Source organism: Salvelinus alpinus, chromosome 39 (assembly GCF_045679555.1).
Source record: "Salvelinus alpinus chromosome 39, SLU_Salpinus.1, whole genome shotgun sequence".
Taxonomy (NCBI): Eukaryota; Metazoa; Chordata; class Actinopteri; order Salmoniformes; family Salmonidae; genus Salvelinus; species Salvelinus alpinus.
The window spans coordinates 9,788,596-9,813,300 of record NC_092124.1 but is presented as its reverse complement, the minus strand read 5'-3'; the positions used below and the strand labels follow the sequence as shown (position 1 = coordinate 9,813,300).

Here is a 24,705-nt window from a genome sequence, read left to right as displayed (position 1 = left end):
ACAACCTTTAACATCTCTGTCAGTCTATTACAACCTTTAACATCTCTATCAGTCTATTACAACCTTTAACATCTCTGTCTCTATTACAACCTTTAACATCTCTGTCAGTCTATTACAACCTTTAACATCTCTGTCAGTCTATTACAACCTTTAACATCTCTGTCAGTCTATTACAACCTTTAACATCTCTGTCAGTCTATTACAACCTTTAACATCTCTATCAGTCTATTACAACCTTTAACATCTCTGTCTATTACAACCTTTAACATCTCTGTCAGTCTATTACAACCTTTAACATCTCTGTCAGTCTATTACAACCTTTACCATCTCTGTCTATTACAACCTTTAACATCTCTGTCAGTCTATTACAACCTTTAACATCTCTGTCTATTACAACCTTTAACATCTCTGTCAGTCTATTACAACCTTTAACATCTCTGTCAGTCTATTACAACCATTAACATCTCTATCAGTCTATTACAACCTTTAACATCTCTGTCTATTACAACCTTTAACATCTCTGTCAGTCTATTACAACCTTTAACGTCTCTATCAGTCTCTCTCAATTTTCTCTCTATCATACTATATCTATTCGTCTATATACTGTCTATCTATTCCCCATATCTCTCTCTCTCTCTCTCTCTCTCTCTCTCTCTCTCTCTCTCTCTCTCTCTCTCTCTCTCTCTCTCTCTCTCTCTCTCTCTCTCTCTCTCTCTCTCTCTCTCTCCCCAACTCTCTGCGGCCTTGTCTGTACTTTCCTCTTAATTAAGAGTGATTGTTCAGGAGCATCAAGAGAGACATTGACCACAGGCGATACACACACACACGCTCAGCTTCCTCTCACAATTGACTGTCCTCATTATTAAAGTGGTTGGTGTAATATGGAAGAAGAGGGGACATATCACCTAAGGCAAGGTACCAGCTACAGTTTTTAATATCTACTTTTGTAAAATAAAATGTCACATTTTATATAACTGATACAGGGCTGAGCAGTATGAAACAGAGATAGAACTGATACAGGGCTGAGCAGTATGGAACAGAGATATAACTGATACAGGGCTGAGCAGTATAGAACAGAGATATAACTGATACAGGGCTGAGCAGTATAGAACAGAGATAGAACTGATACAGGGCTGAGCAGTATGGAACAGAGATATAACTGATACAGGGCTGAGCAGTATAGAACAGAGATATAACTGATACAGGGCTGAGCAGTATGGAACAGAGATATAACTGATACAGGGCTGAGCAGTATAGAACAGAGATATAACTGATACAGGGCTGAGCAGTATAGAACAGAGATATAACTGATACAGGGCTGAGCAGTATAGAACAGAGATATAACTGATACAGGGCTGAGCAGTATAGAACAGAGATATAACTGATACAGGGCTGAGCAGTATAGAACAGAGATACAACTGATACAGGGCTGAGTAGTATAGAACAGAGATACAACTGATACAGGGCTGAGCAGTATAGAACAGAGATAGAACTGATACAGGGCTGAGCAGTATGGAACAGAGATATAACTGATACAGGGCTGAGCAGTATGGAACAGAGATATAACTGATACAGGGCTGAGCAGTATACAACAGAGATATAACTGATACAGGGCTGAGCAGTATAGAACAGAGATAGAACCCACACGACTTCTCTGCCTCTAATTGTGTTTCTCCCATCAGCTGTATGTAACACAGTAGCCCTCCATCAATCAATCACATTCATCTATAAAGCCCTTTTAACATCAGCAGTTGTCACTAAGTGCTTATACAGAAACCCAGCCTAACACCCCAGAGTGCAAGCAAGGCACGCTGGCCCCTCACAAATAAAGACGGAAAGAAACGTCTGATTAATTAAAAGGAGTACGCTTGTTTTTTCCCCATCCTGTCCCTTTCCCTCTCTGACTGTCGGAGATTTGTGTGGAGAGAGGAGGGCATGATGGGAACAGGAGCAAGAGAAAATAATTACATGACTTCAGGGACACTTAACACAGTATGGACTACACAGTGAGAACTCTCTGGAGTCAAAGTAGGGCATCGCTGGAGTGTGTGTGTGTGTGTGTGTGTGTGTGTGTGTGTGTGTGTGTGTGTGTGTGTGTGTGTGTGTGTGTGTGTGTGTGTGTGTGTGTGTGTGTGTGTGTGTGTGTGTGTGCGGTGCGTGTGCGTGCGTGCGTGCATGCGTGGAGGGAACTTGAACAGAGCACGCTGACAGGCCACTCACACACACACACACACACACACACACACACACACACACACACACACACACACACACACACACACACACACACACACACACACTCTGTTAAATAATGAATGTATAACCTATTTTGTGACTTTCTGCCATAGATGTACTGTATTTATATGTTTGTGTGTATATGGCTGCTATAAGATGGATGGATGGATGGAGGGTATAAGTGCTGTAAACAGACAGACAGATTTGAGATACGTATAGCTGTGGGTTCAGTGAATTGGGACCGCTAAATCCTTGATGGAACCATCTGTCACAACTAAGTGAGCTGTTATGTATTTACTGCCACACTTCCTTATCACACACACACACACACACACACACACACACACACACACACACACACACACACACACACACACACACACACACACACACACACACACACACACACACACACACACACACACACACACTTCCCCATCGTCGCCTGTTATCCTGCCTGGAGGTTATATAGCCTGTTATGTCTTGATGACCCTATGAGAATACAGCTGATGTGGATGTGGCCTGGCGCTGACATCAAGTAGACCGCGGTGAAAGTCCTACTGTACGTACGAGGCGACGATCTCGGTTTCTCAATCTTGTAAGTTGAAAAAGCCCACCGGCAAGCGGCCCGGTAGCGTAGATGTGAAACATGGTAATACATTTCCATATGAGACGGTTGTAGAATGTAGTATGTCTTCATCATTCTGGGCTAGTTGACCATAAGATAAAGCTCAGAAGGTTGTCAGCGTTTTGATTAAAGAATCCCGTCTCCGTCTTTCTGGCGACTCAGTCATTTCTTCAGACGCCTGAAGAAATGTCCTCCCCCATTTCAGACGGTCTCCCCACAGCAATCGCTGCAGGAAATTGTCCTCCCCTATTTCAGACGGTCTCCCCACAACAATCGCTGCAGGAAATTGTCCTCCCCTATTTCAGACGGTCTCCCCACAACAATCGCTGCAGGAAATTGTCCTCCCCTATTTCAGACGGTCTCCCCACAACAATCGCTGCAGGAAATTGTCCTCCCCCATTTCAGACGGTCTCCCCACAACAATCGCTGCAGGAAATTGTCCTCCCCTATTTCAGACGGTCTCCCCACAGCAATCGCTGCAGGAAATTGTCCTCCCCCATTTCAGACGGTCTCCCCACAACAATCGCTGCAGGAAATTGGGCTTTAGGGCCGAGTTACAAAAGAGGGGTGGGTGCTCTTTCCTGTGTGATCTGCTAATAACAGCCTTAGAGACTGATCTAAAGTAGTGCACTATAAATGACAATAGAATGCCATTTGGGGCGCACTCCAGGAGTGTCTCTGCAGTGTTGTTGTCTCTGCAGTGTTGTTGTCTCTGCAGTGTTGTTGTCTCTGCAGTGTTGTTGTCTCTGCAGTGTTGTTGTCTCTGCAGTGTTGTTGTCTCTGCAGTGTTGTTGTCTCTGCAGTGTTGTTGTCTCTGCATTGTGCAGCCATTGCTACTCTGTATCTGTGATGAAGGCATTGTGTGTGGAGAGTCAGAGAAAAATAACATGTTATCATTACCTTTCAAACCAAGATGCAGTGTGTGTGTGTGTGTGTGTGTGTGTGTGTGTGTGTGTGTGTGTGTGTGTGTGTGTGTGTGTGTGTGTGTGTGTGTGTGTGTGTGTGTGTGTGTGTGTGTGTGTGTGTGTGTGTGAACTCGAGACGCACTTAACACATTCTTGGAAACCAGTTGGCTTTGTATGAATGTGTCAGTGTATTTCTGTATGTGTGTGGTGTCTAGGAAGAGGGTGATTGTGGACAGAATTTTGCGGGAACTCAAGTTGGAAATGTGTGATAACCATGACTAGCTAGTCAAATGGCCACGGTCTCCAAGTTGTTATGTATGCCAGAGGAAGATACACTATCTAGTGAACAGACGCAATGATGACACGGTTATTGACTGACAAACCAAGTATTCACCCAGGCAAACCAACTGTCACAATGTCCCATGATCACTTTCTATGTCAGTATGATTTCTACTAGCAAAACCTGTATGTTCTGTTGCCATAGTTTCATTTTGTGTTGTTTGTTTTTTTGTTTGTTAGTCTTATTGTTTATGGGTGGTTTAATTCTTTTCTTTAGGTTCTCCCATGCCATCCTCTCTACCCAGCCCATCAGTTACTGACCATTCACACTCGCAACCACCATCACCCAATCTCCATGACAACCAGAGCTCGTTGCTAAGTAGCGCCAGCGCCCATCCGGCGGTCCATGAGTCGGACGAGGACGAGGAAGAGTACACAGCCACGCTGTACTTACCTGTAACGCAGGTCACAGCTCACAGCCACCACGGCCTCGCCTGTAATGGTAAGGCACAACGTCCCTACAATGTTCCCACAACCTTCTCTCCCTTGACTGCACAACATTCCCACAACCTTCTCTCTTTAGTATATAATGTTCTCAAAATGTCCTGGAATGGTAAGGCACAACGTCCCTACAATGTTCTCACAACGTTCTCTATCTGCGCTCTATACCGTTCCCACAATGTGCAAAACATCCTCACAATGTTCCCTCTCTTTATTGCACAACATTCCCATAACGTTCCCTCTCTTTACTGCACAACGTTCCCTCTCTTTACTGCACAACGTTCCCTTTCTTTACTGCACAACGTTCCCTCTCTTTACTGCACAACGTTCCCTCTACTGCACAACGTTCCCTTACTTTACTGCACAACATTCCCTCAACGTTCTCGTTCTTTACTGTACAACATTCCCTCAACGTTCCCTCTCTTTAATGCACAACGTTCCTTCAACGTTCCCTCTCTTTACTGCACAATGTTCCCTCAACGTTCTCGCTCTTTACTGTACAACATTCCCTCAACGTTCCCTCTCTTTAATGCACAACGTTCCCTCAACGTTCCCTCTCTTATCTGTATAATGTTCTCGCAACATCTTGTAATGGTGAGGCACAGGATTGTTGCTACTTTCTCTCTATTTACTATCACAACAGTTTCTCTCTTTACTGACAACAGAACGTTTCTCTATTCTCAATATGTGCTTATGGAAATGCCCGGAACTTCCAGCTGTTTCTAGTTAGTCTGATTGATAGCCAGACAGACTCTTATAGAGAAGTTAAATATAGTTAGTTTTCCCATTCTAGCTCGTCTATATGTTCTGTTTCCCTGTCATGCGGTTGAAACCTCTGTCTGAACTGTGTGTCTGTTGTTTTAGCATTGCTGTCTTTTATGACCATTGTTTGACATGTGTTGTAGATTTAGTCTGGTAATTGCTGACCCAATGTAGTTGGGGTTAAAGTTGAAATGAAGGTTTAAGTGCATCTCAAGTACACAGAGAGGACTAGTTTCTCCTAATGTGACATTAGAGCCATTCAGAGCAGAGGGCAGTAGCCAGACTGTGGATAGGAGACAGGAGGCTCTGTTAACTTCTTGACGCACGGATCCCTTTAGCGGGATCATTTTCGTAAACAACCGCTGAATTGCAGAGCACCAAATACAAAAAATAGCTAAAAATATTTATAATCATGAAATCACAAATGCAATATAGCAAAACACAGTTTAGCTTGTTGTTAATCCACCTGTCGTGTCAGATTTTGAAAATATGCTTTACAGCGAAAGCAATCTAAGCGTTTGTGAGTTTATCGATCACTAGACAAAACATTAAGAACACCTAGCAGCCATGTAGATTGGTCACGAAAGCCAGAAAAGCAATACAATTAATCGCTTACCTTTGATGATATTCGGATGTTTGCACTCACGAGACTCCCAGTTACACAAGAAATGTTATTTTTGTTCGATAAAGATTTTTTTTATATAAAAAAAACTCCATTTGTTTGGCGCGTTATGTTCAGTATTCCGCAGCCTTAGGCAAGTCATCAAGGCTTGACGAAAATCCATATAGTATCCGTAAAGGTCGTAGAAACATGTCAAACGTTTTTAATAATCAATCGTCAGGTTGTTTTTAACATCAATAATCAATAATATTTCAACCGGACTGTAAACTATTCAATACTGGAGAGAAAGAAAATGTCGAGCAACGAGTGTCGCGCGCATCAACTAATGGAGGGACATCCGTCTATCCACTGACGCGTTTTGATAAATCTCGCTCATTTTTCAAAATAAAAGCTTGAAACTATGTCTAAAGACTGTTCACGCCATGAGGAAGCCACATGAAAGGGAATCTGGTTGATATCCCTTTAAATGGACGAAAGGCAGGCAATGGAACAGTGATTTTTCAAAATAGAAGTCACTTCCGGGTTGGATTTCCTCAGGTTTTCGCCTGCAAAATCAGTTCTGTTATACTCACAGACAATATTTTGACAGTTTTGGAAACTTTAGAGTTTTCTATCCTACTCTGTCAATTATATGCATATTCTAGCATCTGGACCTGAGAAATAGGCAGCTTACAATGGGAACGTTATTTTTCCAAACATAAAAATTCTGCCCCCTAGCTTCAAAAGGTTTTAATAGGCTGTGACTGCATCTCGTTGTCATAGAGACAGGACTATACTATGACAAGGCACTTCTCACCCCAACATGGCCCAGTTTCGGCCTGCCTCTCTCTCTCTCCCGTTGTCTGAGAGAAAGACTTGCGCACATGCACACACAGACACACACACACACAATCAAACAAGCACAGACACTCACAGACAGACATACAACTCATCCACCCACCCTCACTCCCAGTACCTTGCCTCCTGTCATTCAGTGCTGTTTGGCCTTCATATCCCAAAATGAATTCGGGCTTCTCTGTGCAGCCTCAGTGCTCCCAGTCTGACTGCATCAGTGTCAGGGAGAGAGAGGGATGGAGAGGAGAGGTCCTAACCTGTAGTGGCTGTCACTAGCAGACATTGGGCCTCCGCTGGATCTGCACTGTGAATCTAGAGGAGACTGGACAGAGAATAGAGAGAGACGCAGGTTTTTGAGGAGTGCTCAATGAAAGCTGTTTATACACATATGAATGTACTTAATTAAGCAGTTAGAAAACGGCCTTGTTTATAAGCCATTTATAGGCAGAACTTCAAATAGATTTGTACTTATGTTGTCATGTTTATCTGTAGAAGAGTCCATTTTGTTATGTTTATCTGTAGAATAGTCAATTTTGTCATGTTTATCTGTAGAAGAGTCCATTTTGGCATGTTTATTTGTAGAAGAGTCCATTTTGGCATGTTTATCTGTAGAAGAGTCCATTTTGTTATGTTTATCTGTAGAAGAGTCCATTTTGGCATGTTTATCTGTAGAAGAGTCCATTTTGGCATGTTTATTTGTAGAAGAGTCCATTTGTCATGTTTATTTGTAGAAGAGTCAATTTTGGCATGTTTATTTGTAGAAGAGTCCATTTTGTCATGTTTATCTGTAGAAGAGTCAATTTTGTCATGTTTATTTGTAGAAGAGTCCATTTTGTCATGTTTATCTGTAGAAGAGTCCATTTTGTCATGTTTATTTGTAGAAGAGTCCATTTGTCATGTTTATCTGTAGAAGAGTCCATTTTGGCATGTTTATCTGTAGAAGAGTCCATTTTGTCATGTTTATCTGTAGAAGAGTCCATTTTGGCATGTTTATCTGTAGAAGAGTCAATTTTGGCATGTTTATCTGTAGAAGAGTCCATTCTGGCATGTTTATCTGTAGAAGAGCCCATTTTGTCATGTTTATCTATAGAAGAGTCCATTTTGTCATGTTTATCGGTAGAAGAGTCCATTTGTCATGTTTATTTGTAGAAGAGTCCATTTTGTCATGTTTATCTGTAGAAGAGTCCATTTTGTCATGTTTATTTGTAGAAGAGTCCATTTTGTCATGTTTATCGGTAGAAGAGTCCATTTTGTCATATTTATCTGTAGAAGAGTCCATTTTGGCATGTTTATCTGTAGAAGAGTCCATTTTGGCATGTTTATCTGTAGAAGAGTCCATTTTGGCATGTTTATCGGTAGAAGAGTCCATTTTGTCATATTTATCTGTAGAAGAGTCAATTTTGGCATGTTTATTTGTAGAAGAGTCCATTTCGGCATGTTTATTTGTAGAAGAGTCCATTCTGGCATATGTATCTGTAGAAGAGTCCATTTTGTCATGTTTATCTGTAGAAGAGTCCATTTTGTCATGTTTATCTGTAGAAGAGTCCATTTTGTCATGTTTATCTGCAGAAGAGTCCATTTTGTCATGTTTATCTGTAGAAGAGTCCATTTTGTCATGTTTAATTGTAGAAGAGTCCATTTTGGCATGTTTATCTGTAGAAGAGTCCATTTTGTCATGTTTATCTGTAGAAGAGTCCATTTTGGCATGTTTATTTGTAGAAGAGTCCATTTTGGCATGTTTATCTGCAGAAGAGTCCATTTTGTCATGTTTATCTGTAGAAGAGTCCATTTTGTCATGTTTATTTGTAGAAGAGTCAATTTTGTCATGTTTATTTGTAGAAGAGTCCATTTTGTCATGTTTATCTGTAGAAGAGTCCATTTTGTCATGTTTATCTGTAGAAGAGTCCATTTTGGCATGTTTATTTGTAGAAGAGTCCATTTTGTCATGTTTATTTGTAGAAGAGTCCATTTTGTCATGTTTATCTGTAGAAGAGTCCATTTTGTCATGTTTATCTGTAGAAGAGTCCATTTGTCATGTTTATTTGTAGAAGAGTCCATTTGTCATGTTTATCTGCAGAAGAGTCCATTTTGTCATGTTTATCTGTAGGAGAGTCCATTTTGGCATGTTTATCTGTAGAAGAGTCCATTTTGTCATGTTTATTTGTAGAAGAGTCCATTTGTCATGTTTATTTGTAGAAGAGTCCATTTGGGCATGTTTATTTGTAGAAGAGTCAATTTTGTCATGTTTATTTGTAGAAGAGTCCATTTGTCATGTTTATTTGTAGAAGAGTCCATTTTGGCATGTTTATCTGTAGAAGAGTCCATTTTGTCATGTTTATCTGTAGAAGAGTCCATTTTGTCATGTTTATCTGTAGAAGAGTCCATTTTGTCATGTTTATCTGTAGAAGAGTCCATTTTGTCATGTTTATCGGTAGAAGAGTCCATTTTGGCATGTTTATCTGTAGAAGAGTCCATTTTGTCATGTTTATCTGTAGAAGAGTCCATTTTGTCATGTTTATCTGTAGAAGAGTCCATTTGTCATGTTTATCGGTAGAAGAGTTCATTTTGTCATGTTTATTTGTAGAAGAGTCCATTTGGCATGTTTATCTGTAGAAGCGTCAATTTTGGCATGTTTATCTGTAGAAGAGTCCATTTGTCATGTTTATTTGTAGAAGAGTCCATTTGTCATGTTTATCGGTAGAAGAGTCCATTTTGTCATGTTTATCTGTAGAAGAGTCCATTTTGTCATGTTTATCTGTAGAAGAGTCCATTTGTCATGTTTATCGGTAGAAGAGTCCATTTTGTCATGTTTATTTGTAGAAGAGTCCATTTGGCATGTTTATCTGTAGAAGAGTCCATTTTGGCATGTTTATCTGTAGAAGAGTCCATTTGTCATGTTTATTTGTAGAAGAGTCCATTTGTCATGTTTATCGGTAGAAGAGTCCATTTTGTCATGTTTATCTGTAGAAGAGTCAATGTTGGCATGTTTATTTGTAGAAGAGTCCATTTGTCATGTTTATCTGTAGAAGAGTCAATGTTGGCATGTTTATTTGTAGAAGAGTCCATTTGTCATGTTTATTTGTAGAAGAGTCCATTTTGGCATGTTTATCTGTAGAAGAGTCCATTTGTCATGTTTATTTGTAGAAGACTCCATTTGTCATGTTTATCGGTAGAAGAGTCCATTTGTCATGTTTATTTGTAGAAGAGTCCATTTTGTCATGTTTATCTGTAGAAGAGTCCATTTGTCATGTTTATTTGTAGAAGAGTCCATTTGTCATGTTTATCGGTAGAAGAGTCCATTTGTCATGTTTATCGGTAGAAGAGTTCATTTTGTCATGTTTATTTGTAGAAGAGTCCATTTGGCATGTTTATCTGTAGAAGCGTCAATTTTGGCATGTTTATCTGTAGAAGAGTCCATTTGTCATGTTTATTTGTAGAAGAGTCCATGTGTCATGTTTATCGGTAGAAGAGTCCATTTTGTCATGTTTATCTGTAGAAGAGTCCATTTTGTCATGTTTATCTGTAGAAGAGTCCATTTGTCATGTTTATCGGTAGAAGAGTCCATTTTGTCATGTTTATTTGTAGAAGAGTCCATTTGGCATGTTTATCTGTAGAAGAGTCCATTTTGGCATGTTTATCTGTAGAAGAGTCCATTTGTCATGTTTATTTGTAGAAGAGTCCATTTGTCATGTTTATCGGTAGAAGAGTCCATTTTGTCATGTTTATCTGTAGAAGAGTCAATTTTGGCATGTTTATTTGTAGAAGAGTCCATTTGTCATGTTTATTTGTAGAAGAGTCCATTTTGGCATGTTTATCTGTAGAAGAGTCCATTTGTCATGTTTATTTGTAGAAGACTCCATTTGTCATGTTTATCGGTAGAAGAGTCCATTTGTCATGTTTATTTGTAGAAGAGTCCATTTTGTCATGTTTATCTGTAGAAGAGTCCATTTGTCATGTTTATTTGTAGAAGAGTCCATTTGTCATGTTTATCGGTAGAAGAGTCCATTTTGTCATGTTTATCTGTAGAAGAGTCCATTTTGTCATGTTTATTTGTAGAAGAGTCCATTTGTCATGTTTATCGGTAGAAGAGTCCATTTTGTCATGTTTATCTGTAGAAGAGTCCATTTTGTCATGTTTATTTGTAGAAGAGTCCATTTGTCATGTTTATCTGTAGAAGAGTCCATTTTGGCATGTTTATCTGTAGAAGAGTCCATTTTGGCATGTTTATCTGTAGAAGAGTCCATTTTGGCATGTTTATCTGTAGAAGAGTCCATTTTGGCATGTTTATCTGTAGAAGAGTCCATTTGTCATGTTTATTTGTAGAAAAGTCAATTTTGGCATGTTTATCTGTAGAAGAGTCCATTTTGTCATGTGTATCTGTAGAAGAGTCCATTTGTCATGTTTATTTGTAGAAGAGTCAATTTTGTCATGTTTATCTGTAGAAGAGTCCATTTTGTCATGTTTATCTGTAGAAGAGTCAATGCTGGCATGTTTATCTGTAGAAGAGTCCATTTTGTCATGTTTATTTGTAGAAGAGTCCATTTTGGCATGTTTATCTGTAGAAGAGTCCATTTTGGCATGTTTATCTGTAGAAGAGTCCATTTTGGCATGTTTGTCTGTAGAAGAGTCCATTTTGTCATGTTTATCTGTAGAAGAGTCAATTTTGGCATGTTTATTTGTAGAAGAGTCCATTTGTCATGTTTATTTGTAGAAGAGTCAATTTTGGCATGTTTATCTGTAGAAGAGTCCATTTGTCATGTTTATTTGTAGAAGAGTCCATTTGTCATGTTTATCGGTAGAAGAGTCCATTTGTCATGTTTATCTGTAGAAGAGTCCATTTTGTCATGTTTATCTGTAGAAGAGTCCATTTTGTCATGTTTATCTGTAGAAGAGTCCATTTTGTCATGTTTATCTGTAGAAGAGTCCATTTGTCATGTTTATCTGTAGAAGAGTCCATTTTGGCATGTTTATCTGTAGAAGAGTCCATTTTGTCATGTTTATCTGTAGAAGAGTCCATTTTGGCATGTTTATCGGTAGAAGAGTCCATTTTGTCATGTGTATTTGTAGAAGAGTCCATTTGGCATGTTTATCTGTAGAAGAGTCCATTTTGGCATGTTTATCTGTAGAAGAGTCCATTTGTCATGTTTATTTGTAGAAGAGTCCATTTGTCATGTTTATCGGTAGAAGAGTCCATTTTGTCATGTTTATCTGTAGAAGAGTCAATTTTGGCATGTTTATTTGTAGAAGAGTCCATTTGTCATGTTTATTTGTAGAAGAGTCCATTTTGGCATGTTTATCTGTAGAAGAGTCCATTTGTCATGTTTATTTGTAGAAGAGTCCATTTGTCATGTTTATCGGTAGAAGAGTCCATTTGTCATGTTTATTTGTAGAAGAGTCCATTTTGTCATGTTTATCTGTAGAAGAGTCCATTTGTCATGTTTATTTGTAGAAGAGTCCATTTGTCATGTTTATCGGTAGAAGAGTCCATTTTGGCATGTTTATCTGTAGAAGAGTCCATTTTGTCATGTTTATTTGTAGAAGAGTCCATTTGTCATGTTTATCGGTAGAAGAGTCCATTTTGTCATGTTTATCTGTAGAAGAGTCCATTTTGTCATGTTTATTTGTAGAAGAGTCCATTTGTCATGTTTATCTGTAGAAGAGTCCATTTTGGCATGTTTATCTGTAGAAGAGTCCATTTTGGCATGTTTATCTGTAGAAGAGTCCATTTTGGCATGTTTATCTGTAGAAGAGTCCATTTTGGCATGTTTATCTGTAGAAGAGTCCATTTTGGCATGTTTATCTGTAGAAGAGTCCATTTGTCATGTTTATTTGTAGAAGAGTCAATTTTGGCATGTTTATCTGTAGAAGAGTCCATTTTGTCATGTTTATCTGTAGAAGAGTCCATTTTGTCATGTGTATCTGTAGAAGAGTCCATTTTGTCATGTGTATCTGTAGAAGAGTCCATTTGTCATGTTTATCTGTAGAAGAGTCCATTTTGTCATGTCTATCTGTAGAAGAGTCAATTCTGGCATGTTTATCTGTAGAAGAGTCCATTTTGTCATGTTTATTTGTAGAATAGTCCATTTTGGCATGTTTATCTGTAGAAGAGTCCATTTTGGCATGTTTATCTGTAGAAGAGTCCATTTTGGCATGTTTATCTGTAGAAGAGTCCATTTTGTCATGTTTATCTGTAGAAGAGTCCATTTTGTCATGTTTATTTGTAGAAGAGTCCATTTGTCATGTTTATCGGTAGAAGGGTCCATTTTGTCATGTTTATCTGTAGAAGAGTCCATTTGTCATGTTTATCTGTAGAAGAGTCCATTTTGTCATGTTTATCTGTAGAAGAGTCCATTTTGTCATGTTTATCTGTAGAAGAGTCCATTTTGGCATGTTTATCTGTAGAAGAGTCCATTTGTCATGTTTATTTGTAGAAGGGTCCATTTTGGCATGTTTATTTGTAGAAGGGTCCATTTTGGCATGTTTATTTGTAGAAGAGTCAATTCTGGCATGTTTATCTGTAGAAGAGTCCGTTTTATCATGTTTATCTGTAGAAGAGTCCGTTTTGTCATGTTTATCTGTAGAAGAGTCCATTTTGGCATGTTTATCTGTAGAAGAGTCCATTTGTCATGTTTATTTGTAGAATGGTCCATTTTGGCATGTTTATTTGTAGAAGGGTCCATTTTGGCATGTTTATTTGTAGAAGAGTCAATTCTGGCATGTTTATCTGTAGAAGAGTCCGTTTTATCATGTTTATCTGTAGAAGAGTCCATTTGGGCATGTTTATCTGTAGAAGAGTCCATTTTGGCATGTTTATCTGTAGAAGAGTCCATTTGTCATGTTTATTTGTAGAAGAGTCCATTTGTCATGTTTATCGGTAGAAGAGTCCATTTTGTCATGTTTATCTGTAGAAGAGTCAATTTTGGCATGTTTATTTGTAGAAGAGTCCATTTGTCATGTTTATTTGTAGAAGAGTCCATTTTGGCATGTTTATCTGTAGAAGAGTCCATTTGTCATGTTTATTTGTAGAAGAGTCCATTTGTCATGTTTATTTGTAGAAGAGTCCATTTGTCATGTTTATTTGTAGAAGAGTCCATTTTGTCATGTTTATCTGTAGAAGAGTCCATTTGTCATGTTTATTTGTAGAAGAGTCCATTTGTCATGTTTATCGGTAGAAGAGTCCATTTTGTCATGTTTATCTGTAGAAGAGTCCATTTTGTCATGTTTATTTGTAGAAGAGTCCATTTGTCATGTTTATCGGTAGAAGAGTCCATTTTGTCATGTTTATCTGTAGAAGAGTCCATTTTGTCATGTTTATTTGTAGAAGAGTCCATTTGTCATGTTTATCTGTAGAAGAGTCCATTTTGGCATGTTTATCTGTAGAAGAGTCCATTTTGGCATGTTTATCTGTAGAAGAGTCCATTTTGGCATGTTTATCTGTAGAAGAGTCCATTTTGGCATGTTTATCTGTAGAAGAGTCCATTTGTCATGTTTATTTGTAGAAGAGTCAATTTTGGCATGTTTATCTGTAGAAGAGTCCATTTTGTCATGTTTATCTGTAGAAGAGTCCATTTTGTCATGTGTATCTGTAGAAGAGTCCATTTGTCATGTTTATTTGTAGAAGAGTCAATTTTGTCATGTTTATCTGTAGAAGAGTCCATTTTGTCATGTTTATCTGTAGAAGAGTCAATTCTGGCATGTTTATCTGTAGAAGAGTCCATTTTGTCATGTTTATTTGTAGAAGACTCCATTTTGGCATGTTTATCTGTAGAAGAGTCCATTTTGGCATGTTTATCTGTAGAAGAGTCCATTTTGGCATGTTTGTCTGTAGAAGAGTCCATTTTGTCATGTTTATCTGTAGAAGAGTCAATTTTGGCATGTTTATTTGTAGAAGAGTCCATTTGTCATGTTTATTTGTAGAAGAGTCAATTTTGGCATGTTTATCTGTAGAAGAGTCAATTTGTCATGTTTATTTGTAGAAGAGTCCATTTGTCATGTTTATCGGTAGAAGAGTCCATTTGTCATGTTTATCTGTAGAAGAGTCCATTTTGTCATGTTTATCTGTAGAAGAGTCCATTTTGTCATGTTTATCTGTAGAAGAGTCCATTTTGTCATGTTTATCGGTAGAAAAGTCCATTTTGGCATGTTTATCTGTAGAAGAGTCCATTTTGTCATGTTTATCTGTAGAAGAGTCCATTTTGTCATGTTTATCTGTAGAAGAGTCCATTTGTCATGTTTATCGGTAGAAGAGTTCATTTTGTCATGTTTATTTGTAGAAGAGTCCATTTGGCATGTTTATCTGTAGAAGCGTCAATTTTGGCATGTTTATCTGTAGAAGAGTCCATTTGTCATGTTTATTTGTAGAAGAGTCCATTTGTCATGTTTATCGGTAGAAGAGTCCATTTTGGCATGTTTATCTGTAGAAGAGTCCATTTTGTCATGTTTATCTGTAGAAGAGTCCATTTGTCATGTTTATCGGTAGAAGAGTCCATTTTGTCATGTTTATTTGTAGAAGAGTCCATTTGGCATGTTTATCTGTAGAAGAGTCCATTTTGGCATGTTTATCTGTAGAAGAGTCCATTTGTCATGTTTATTTGTAGAAGAGTCCATTTGTCATGTTTATCGGTAGAAGAGTCCATTTTGTCATGTTTATCTGTAGAAGAGTCAATTTTGGCATGTTTATTTGTAGAAGAGTCCATTTGTCATGTTTATTTGTAGAAGAGTCCATTTTGGCATGTTTATCTGTAGAAGAGTCCATTTGTCATGTTTATTTGTAGAAGAGTCCATTTGTCATGTTTATCGGTAGAAGAGTCCATTTGTCATGTTTATTTGTAGAAGAGTCCATTTTGTCATGTTTATCTGTAGAAGAGTCCATTTGTCATGTTTATTTGTAGAAGAGTCCATTTGTCATGTTTATCGGTAGAAGAGTCCATTTTGTCATGTTTATCTGTAGAAGAGTCCATTTTGTCATGTTTATTTGTAGAAGAGTCCATTTGTCATGTTTATCGGTAGAAGAGTCCATTTTGTCATGTTTATCTGTAGAAGAGTCCATTTTGTCATGTTTATTTGTAGAAGAGTCCATTTGTCATGTTTATCTGTAGAAGAGTCCATTTTGGCATGTTTATCTGTAGAAGAGTCCATTTTGGCATGTTTATCTGTAGAAGAGTCCATTTTGGCATGTTTATCTGTAGAAGAGTCCATTTTGGCATGTTTATCTGTAGAAGAGTCCATTTGTCATGTTTATTTGTAGAAGAGTCAATTTTGGCATGTTTATCTGTAGAAGAGTCCATTTTGTCATGTTTATCTGTAGAAGAGTCCATTTTGTCATGTGTATCTGTAGAAGAGTCCATTTGTCATGTTTATTTGTAGAAGAGTCAATTTTGTCATGTTTATCTGTAGAAGAGTCCATTTTGTCATGTTTATCTGTAGAAGAGTCAATTCTGGCATGTTTATCTGTAGAAGAGTCCATTTTGTCATGTTTATTTGTAGAAGACTCCATTTTGGCATGTTTATCTGTAGAAGAGTCCATTTTGGCATGTTTATCTGTAGAAGAGTCCATTTTGGCATGTTTGTCTGTAGAAGAGTCCATTTTGTCATGTTTATCTGTAGAAGAGTCAATTTTGGCATGTTTATTTGTAGAAGAGTCCATTTGTCATGTTTATTTGTAGAAGAGTCAATTTTGGCATGTTTATCTGTAGAAGAGTCCATTTGTCATGTTTATTTGTAGAAGAGTCCATTTGTCATGTTTATCGGTAGAAGAGTCCATTTGTCATGTTTATCTGTAGAAGAGTCCATTTTGTCATGTTTATCTGTAGAAGAGTCCATTTTGTCATGTTTATCTGTAGAAGAGTCCATTTTGTCATGTTTATCTGTAGAAGAGTCCATTTGTCATGTTTATCTGTAGAAGAGTCCATTTTGGCATGTTTATCTGTAGAAGAGTCCATTTTGTCATGTTTATCTGTAGAAGAGTCCATTTTGTCATGTTTATCTGTAGAAGAGTCCATTTTGGCATGTTTATCGTTAGAAGAGTCCATTTTGTCATGTTTATTTGTAGAAGAGTCCATTTGGCATGTTTATCTGTAGAAGAGTCCATTTTGGCATGTTTATCTGTAGAAGAGTCCATTTGTCATGTTTATTTGTAGAAGAGTCCATTTGTCATGTTTATCGGTAGAAGAGTCCATTTTGTCATGTTTATCTGTAGAAGAGTCAATTTTGGCATGTTTATTTGTAGAAATGTCCATTTGTCATGTTTATTTGTAGAAGAGTCCATTTTGGCATGTTTATCTGTAGAAGAGTCCATTTGTCATGTTTATTTGTAGAAGATTCCATTTGTCATGTTTATCGGTAGAAGAGTCCATTTGTCATGTTTATTTGTAGAAGAGTCCATTTTGTCATGTTTATCTGTAGAAGAGTCCATTTGTCATGTTTATTTGTAGAAGAGTCCATTTGTCATGTTTATCGGTAGAAGAGTCCATTTTGTCATGTTTATCTGTAGAAGAGTCAATTTTGTCATGTTTATTTGTAGAAGAGTCCATTTGTCATGTTTATCGGTAGAAGAGTACATTTTGTCATGTTTATCTGTAGAAGAGTCCATTTTGTCATGTTTATTTGTAGAAGAGTCCATTTGTCATGTTTATCTGTAGAAGAGTCCATTTTGGCATGTTTATCTGTAGAAGAGTCCATTTTGGCATGTTTATCTGTAGAAGAGTCCATTTTGGCATGTTTATCTGTAGAAGAGTCCATTTTGGCATGTTTATCTGTAGAAGAGTCCATTTTGGCATGTTTATCTGTAGAAGAGTCCATTTGTCATGTTTATTTGTAGAAGAGTCAATGTTGGCATGTTTATCTGTAGAAGAGTCCATTTTGTCATGTTTATCTGTAGAAGAGTCCATTTTGGCATGTGTATCTGTAGAAGAGTCCATTTTGTCATGTGTATCTGTAGAAGAGTCCATTTGTCATGTTTATCTGTAGAAGAGTCCATTTTGTCATGTCTATCTGTAGAAGAGTCAATTCTGGCATGTTTATCTGTAGAAGAGTCCATTTTGTCATGTTTATTTGTAGAAGAGTCCATTTTGTCATGTTTATCTGTAGAATAGTCCATTTTGGCATGTTTATCTGTAGAAGAGTCCATTTTGGCATGTTTATCTGTAGAAGAGTCCATTTTGTCATGTTTATCTGTAGAAGAGTCCATTTTGTCATGTTTATTTGTAGAAGAGTCCATTTGTCATGTTTATCGGTAGAAGGGTCCATTTTGTCATGTTTATTTGTAGAAGAGTCCATTTGTCATGTTTATCTGTAGAAGAGTCCATTTTGTCATGTTTATCTGTAGAAGAGTCCATTTTGTCATGTTTATCTGTAGAAGAGTCCATTTTGGCATGTTTATCTGTAGAAGAGTCCATTTGTCATGTTTATTTGTAGAAGGGTACATTTTGGCATGTTTATTTGTAGAAGGGTCCATTTTGGCATGTTTATTTGTAAAAGAGTCAATTCTGGCATGTTTATCTGTAGAAGAGTCCGTTTTATCATGTTTATCTGTAGAAGAGTCCGTTTTGTCATGTTTATCTGTAGAAGAGTCCATTTTGGCATGTTTATCTGTAGAAGAGTCCATTTGTCATGTTTATTTGTAGAATGGTCCATTTTGGCATGTTTATTTGTAGAAGGGTCCATTTTGGCATGTTTATTTGTAGAAGAGTCAATTCTGGCATGTTTATCTGTAGAAGAGTCCGTTTTATCATGTTTATCTGTAGAAGAGTCCATTTTGTCATGTTTATCTGTAGAAGAGTCCATTTTGTCATGTTTATCTGTAGAAGAGTCCATTTTGTCATGTTTATCTGTAGAAGAGTCCATTTGTCATGTTTATTTGTAGAAGAGTCCATTTGTCATGTTTATTTGTAGAAGAGTCCATTTTGGCATGTTTATCTGTAGAAGAGTCCATTTGTCATGTTTATCTGTAGAAGAGTCCATTTGGGCATGTTTATCTGTAGAAGAGTCCATTTTGTCATGTTTATCTGTAGAAGAGTCCATTTGTCATGTTTATCTGTAGAAGAGTCCATTTGTCATGTTTATTTGTAGAAGAGTCCATTTTGGCATGTTTATCTGTAGAAGAGTCCATTTGTCATGTTTATTTGTAGAAGAGTCCATTTTGGCATGTTTATCTGTAGAAGAGTCCATTTTGTCATGTTTATCTGTAGAAGAGTCCATTTGTCATGTGTATTTGTAGAAGAGTCCATTTTGTCATGTTTATTTGTAGAAGAGTCCATTTTGTCATGTTTATCTGTAGAAGAGTCCATTTTGGCATGTTTATCTGTAGAAGAGTCCATTATGGCATGTTTATCTGTAGAAGAGTCCATTTGTCATGTTTATTTGTAGAAGAGTCCATTTTGTCATGTTTATTTGTAGAGAGTCCATTTTGTCATGTTTATTTGTAGAAGAGTCCATTTTGTCATGTTTATCGGTAGAAGAGTCCATTTGTCATGTTTATTTGTAGAAGAGTCCATTTGTCATGTTTATTTGTAGAAGAGTCCATGTGTCATGTTTATTTGTAGAAGAGTCCATTTATCATGTTTATCTGTAGAAGAGTCCATTTTGGCATGTTTATTTGTAGAAGAGTCCATTTTGGCATGTTTATTTGTAGAAGAGTCCATTTTGTCATGTTTATCTGTAGAAGAGTCCATTTTGTCATGTTTATCTGTAGAAGTGTCCATTTTGTCATGTTTATCTGTAGAAGAGTCCATTTGTCATGTTTATTTGTAGAAGAGTCCATTTGTCATGTTTATTTGTAGAATAGTCCATTTGGGCATGTTTATTTGTAGAAGAGTCCATTTTGTCATGTTTATCTGTAGAAGAGTCCATTTGTCATGTTTATCTGTAGAAGAGTCCATTTGGGCATGTTTATCTGTAGAAGAGTCCATTTTGTCATGTTTATCTGTAGAAGAGTCCATTTGTCATGTTTATCTGTAGAAGAGTCCATTTGTCATGTTTATTTGTAGAAGAGTCCATTTTGGCATGTTTATCTGTAGAAGAGTCCATTTGTCATGTTTATTTGTAGAAGAGTCCATTTTGGCATGTTTATCTGTAGAAGAGTCCATTTTGTCATGTTTATCTGTAGAAGAGTCCATTTGTCATGTGTATTTGTAGAAGAGTCCATTTTGTCATGTTTATTTGTAGAAGAGTCCATTTTGTCATGTTTATCTGTAGAAGAGTCCATTTTGGCATGTTTATCTGTAGAAGAGTCCATTATGGCATGTTTATCTGTAGAAGAGTCCATTTGTCATGTTTATTTGTAGAAGAGTCCATTTTGTCATGTTTATTTGTAGAGAGTCCATTTTGTCATGTTTATTTGTAGAAGAGTCCATTTTGTCATGTTTATCGGTAGAAGAGTCCATTTTGTCATGTTTATTTGTAGAAGAGTCCATTTGTCATGTTTATTTGTAGAAGAGTCCATGTGTCATGTTTATTTGTAGAAGAGTCCATTTATCATGTTTATCTGTAGAAGAGTCCATTTTGGCATGTTTATTTGTAGAAGAGTCCATTTTGGCATGTTTATTTGTAGAAGAGTCCATTTTGTCATGTTTATCTGTAGAAGAGTCCATTTTGTCATGTTTATCTGTAGAAGAGTCCATTTTGTCATGTTTATCTGTAGAAGAGTCCATTTTGTCATGTTTATCTGTAGAAGAGTCCATTTTGTCATGTTTATCTGTAGAAGAGTCAATTTTGTCATGTTTATCTGATCTAGATAAATGTTCATGTTCATGTTCTCATACGTCTTTACTTAACGTTTTGTCTTTGATGGCTCAGTTTATTGACTTGAGCTATGAGGTTAATTATGAAGCTCCCTCTCATCATAATCCCCAACAGACAGCTATCCAACACACACACACACACACACACACACACACACACACACACACACACACACACACACACACACACACACACACACACACACAAAGCTAACCACACCATCCCCTCTAAATTCATCCTATGTTAATTACCGACAGAGGAAACTTCATTTCCACACTATATACACAGCCATATCCACGGCCATCAAATCTAATCAGAGCCAGTTGAACATAAGGAAGTGAGGTCTTCTATGAGCCACGTCCCCTCAGAGCTTCTCTTCTCTACTCTCGGACCTTTCATATAGAGTGGTTCAACCATCTGATAGTCATCTGGACCTACAGCAGAGTAGCAGAGCAGTCTAGACCCCAACACACACACACACATACACACACAATACTTCCAACCCCAGACGCCCAAGCCTTCAGAAGACAACCAGAGACGCCATCCCCATTCCCCATTGACAGCTAGAGACTGACTGAAAGGCTGAAAGTAAAGCTTCATGAGGGAAAAAAAAACTTTGTCACCACTTTACGTTTTTAAGTATGCAATTTTCGTAGGCGCGCGCCTCAATCGATGTCTAAACGGAAGACGTTTTAACGAGACACCATACCTGGGGGGAGAAAGACGCCGTGAGGACTTTTAGCTCTGGGAGCGATCATCGACAGGGATAATGAGAGAGAGAGAGAGAGTGGGGAAGAGAAAGATGGAGACCGAAAGAGAGACAGCGAGACAGAGAGGAAGAGAGACACAGAGAGAGACAGAGAGTTGGTCCCGGTGTCTTCATGTCAATCTTCCATAACCATCTCCTCTTCTCAGTGACTGGGATCACTTAGTAAAGCAAACAGGCTCGCTGGCGCCCAGGTCCAGTCCACTCTGCTCCTCCTCTGAGACCTGGTGTGAAACTGGATGAGTGGAGAGAGGGAGGGAACGAGAGAGGGAGAGGAAATTATAGAGAGACAAAGGCAGAGCAAGAGGGTGAGCTTGGAAGACTCTACAATCTCCAGCCACCTATAGTAAATACTTGGTGTTCCAGAAAAGGAGAGATGAAGGGTTTGCAGGGAGAGAAATGGTCAGTCTACATTCTCAGGCCTCTCATACAGAGAGAAATGGTCAGTCTACAGTCTCAGGCTTCTCATACAGAGAGAAAGGGTCAGTCTACAGTCTCAGGCCTCTCATATAGAGAGAAAGGGTTAGTCTACAGTCTCAGGCCTCTCATACAGAGAGAAATGGTCAGTCTACAGTCTCAGGCCTCTCATACAGAGAGAAAGGGTCAGTCTACAGTCTCAGGCTTCTCATACAGAGATAAAGGGTCAGTCTACAGTCTCAGGACTCTCATACAGAGAGAAATGGTCAGTCTACAGTCTCAGTCCTCTCATACAGAGAGAAAGGGTCAGTCTACAGTCTCAGGCCTCTCATACAGAGAGAAAGGGTCAGTCTACAGTCTCAGGCTTCTCATACAGAGAGAAAGGGTCAGTCTACAGTCTCAGGCTTCTCATACAGAGAGAAAGGGTCAGTCTACAGTCTCAGGCTTCTCATACAGAGAGAAAGGGTCAGTCTACACTCAGGCTTCTCATACATTGACTGAAAACACTTGGCCAAACTATCTTTTGCACAAAAAATGTGCTCCTTTCACTGTAATTGATCGAAGAATAGATGCTATTTCAGAAACTACTGAGACAAAGCCATTGACAGATGGGCTTGAATAGAAGCACAGGCAGGACAATCAGAGAGAATGGACACAATGCTGGAGACTCAGGGCCAGCAAAGGGTGAAGGACTACTACGAAAACAGAAAAACAGAGAGCTCTGTGCACAGAAGTACTGAGTGTGAATGAATAGAGAGAACGGGAGCGAGAGAGTTGAGAGAGAGGGAGGGAGAGAGTTGAGAGAGGGTCAGCGTGAAGACGCCAGTCTCCCATACTGAAGAGAAGGAGCGAAAGAACGGATGAAACAGGGAATGAAGGAGGCTTGTGAGGGGCTGGAGAGGAGGGCTGTTTGTGCTAATGGGCAGCCGGAAGGTCACAGTGGGTGACCCATTTACACAGGCCCCGGGTCTCTCCCTCTCCTTCACACCGCTAGCCTCAGTCTTATACAGCACCACAACAACCCTTCAGCTTCTCGTCTGTGAAGCTGAAGAGGAGAGGATAACTACTTTTCTGGCGCTTTTCCATCTAGACTTACCCTCACACCAGAGTGTCACCAGGGTTTAATGTTACTCATCGTTACTCATTGTGTATTTATTATTACTTGTATTAATACCTGTTTTACTTTTCTGTTATTTCTCAAGAACAATTATCTCTGCATTGTTGAGAAGAGCCTGTAAGGAAGCACTTCACTGTTAGTCTACAGCTGTTGTTTACGAAGCCTGTGAAAAGGTGAAGGAAAAACGGTCATCTTACCAAATAGTGTCTTTTTGTGTGTCAACCCTTCTTTCACAATAGTATGTAGGAGGTAGAAGCGTCATGCCTTGCATCATGCATGTCTCTCTCTCTCTTCACTGTTGATCGCTATTGTCAGATGTCTCTCTCCCTCTCTCTCCTCCCTTCCCTCTCTCTCTCCCTATGTCCCCTTCACTGTTGATGGCTATTGTCAGGTGCAGTAGGCATGAAAGTAGCAATTTTACAGCCCAGGATTTCCAATAACATTTACCAGAGGCCTCCAGAACTAACACACGCGTGGCTGACTGGCTCTGCACCGTACCACAGAAGACGCTACAGCCTGTCTTGTCTGTCTTTCCTATTCCCTCTCTTTCTGTCCATCTCGGTCTCAGTCTCTCTCTCCTTGTCCGAGGTCTGTCGCTCTTTCCTTCTCTTTCTCAATCTCTCTTTTTCTCTCTATCTGCTTCTCTCTCTCTCTTTATCTGCCTCGCTCTCTCTCCGTCTTGTGTTAGGGGTGTCAGTCACTCGGAAGATAGGCGAAATAGATTCCATCCTCTCTTGTCTCTCTCCTCTTGTCTCGGTACGGGGTGTGTAAGGGCAAGGGTGTCTGCTTCAGTGCCTTCTGTAAAGTCAAAAGCCGATAGTAATGAAAAACACGCTGCGGTGTCTGCCTGTCTGCCTGCCTGGCTGCCTGTCTGTCTGCCTGCCTGGCTGCCTTCCCCAAGTCAAAGGACCCCTCCATGTGAAATGGCACACAGAGTAGGAGGTCAAACATTGACTGTGCAGGCTCAGAATGTAACCCATGTCACCAACATAGATGCCGTAGTCCCACAATACCTGAGGAGAGATGCATTGTGTGTGTGTGTGTGTGTGTGTGTGTGTGTGTGTGTGTGTGTGTGTGTGTGTGTGTGTGTGTGTGTGTGTGTGTGTGTGTGTGTGTGTGTCTGTGTGTGTGTGTGTGTGTGTGTGTGTGTGTGTGTGTGTGTGTACATGCATATTCACGATACGGATTCTTACATTCATTATAGCTCAGTGTCACAACCTTTCCATGGTTGTTCTGTTTATACACGGCAGCCGCTATGATTCATGTGTTTGTGGGAGTTTTCAGTGTCAGTAGCTTCAAGTGATCTGTGCATGTTTCCTTGGAAGCATCTTACAGTCATAACCCTGTTGTTTGGGCCTGGCAGAGCGGCAAAGGAACATCTATTTTCTATGTAACAGTCATGGACGCCTCCACACACACACACACACACACACACACACACACACAAATACACACACACACACACACACACACACACACACACACACACACACACACACACACACACACACACACACACACACACACACACACACACACACACACACACACACACACACACACACACACACACACATACACACACACACACCTCTCCCCCGTCCCTGCACAGTGTGAATGTAAATCCAAATAAAGAGTCAAACAGAGCTGTACCCAACAACAGTACACTGTCTACTGGGCTCCACTTCAGTGGGTCCTCGTCCTGTGATGTTAGCTCTCCGTGCTGGATGCCTGTGTGAAATGTGATATGTGCGCTTCCACTAAATCTCTATCCTCGCTGTGGCATGCGCCCGTTCAGTGCTCATGAGAAATGCAGTAGTTTGAGATCGTCTGACCGTGGTTTTTATAGGACGTCTCAGCATGCTAGCAGATACCCATAGACTTCCAGTCATTGCGCTA

At 38.9% G+C, this 24,705-nt stretch overlaps 1 protein-coding gene across 9 annotated transcripts in view; it reads left to right on the top strand.

The window, feature by feature from the left end:
• The window catches only part of LOC139566926 (teneurin-3), a 248,776-nt gene that overhangs the window by 53,073 nt on the left and 170,998 nt on the right, over nt 1-24,705 (top strand). For 8 of the 9 annotated variants that reach the window (XM_071388305.1, XM_071388304.1, XM_071388308.1 and 5 more), the window contains exon 2: nt 4,325-4,549. The exons of the other annotated variant lie outside the window; for it this stretch is intronic. In XM_071388305.1, coding sequence (XP_071244406.1) covers nt 4,333-4,549 — 217 coding nt within the window. In that variant the 5' untranslated portion in view covers nt 4,325-4,332. The remainder of the gene's footprint in view (nt 1-4,324; nt 4,550-24,705) is intronic. 9 annotated transcript variants of the gene reach the window in all.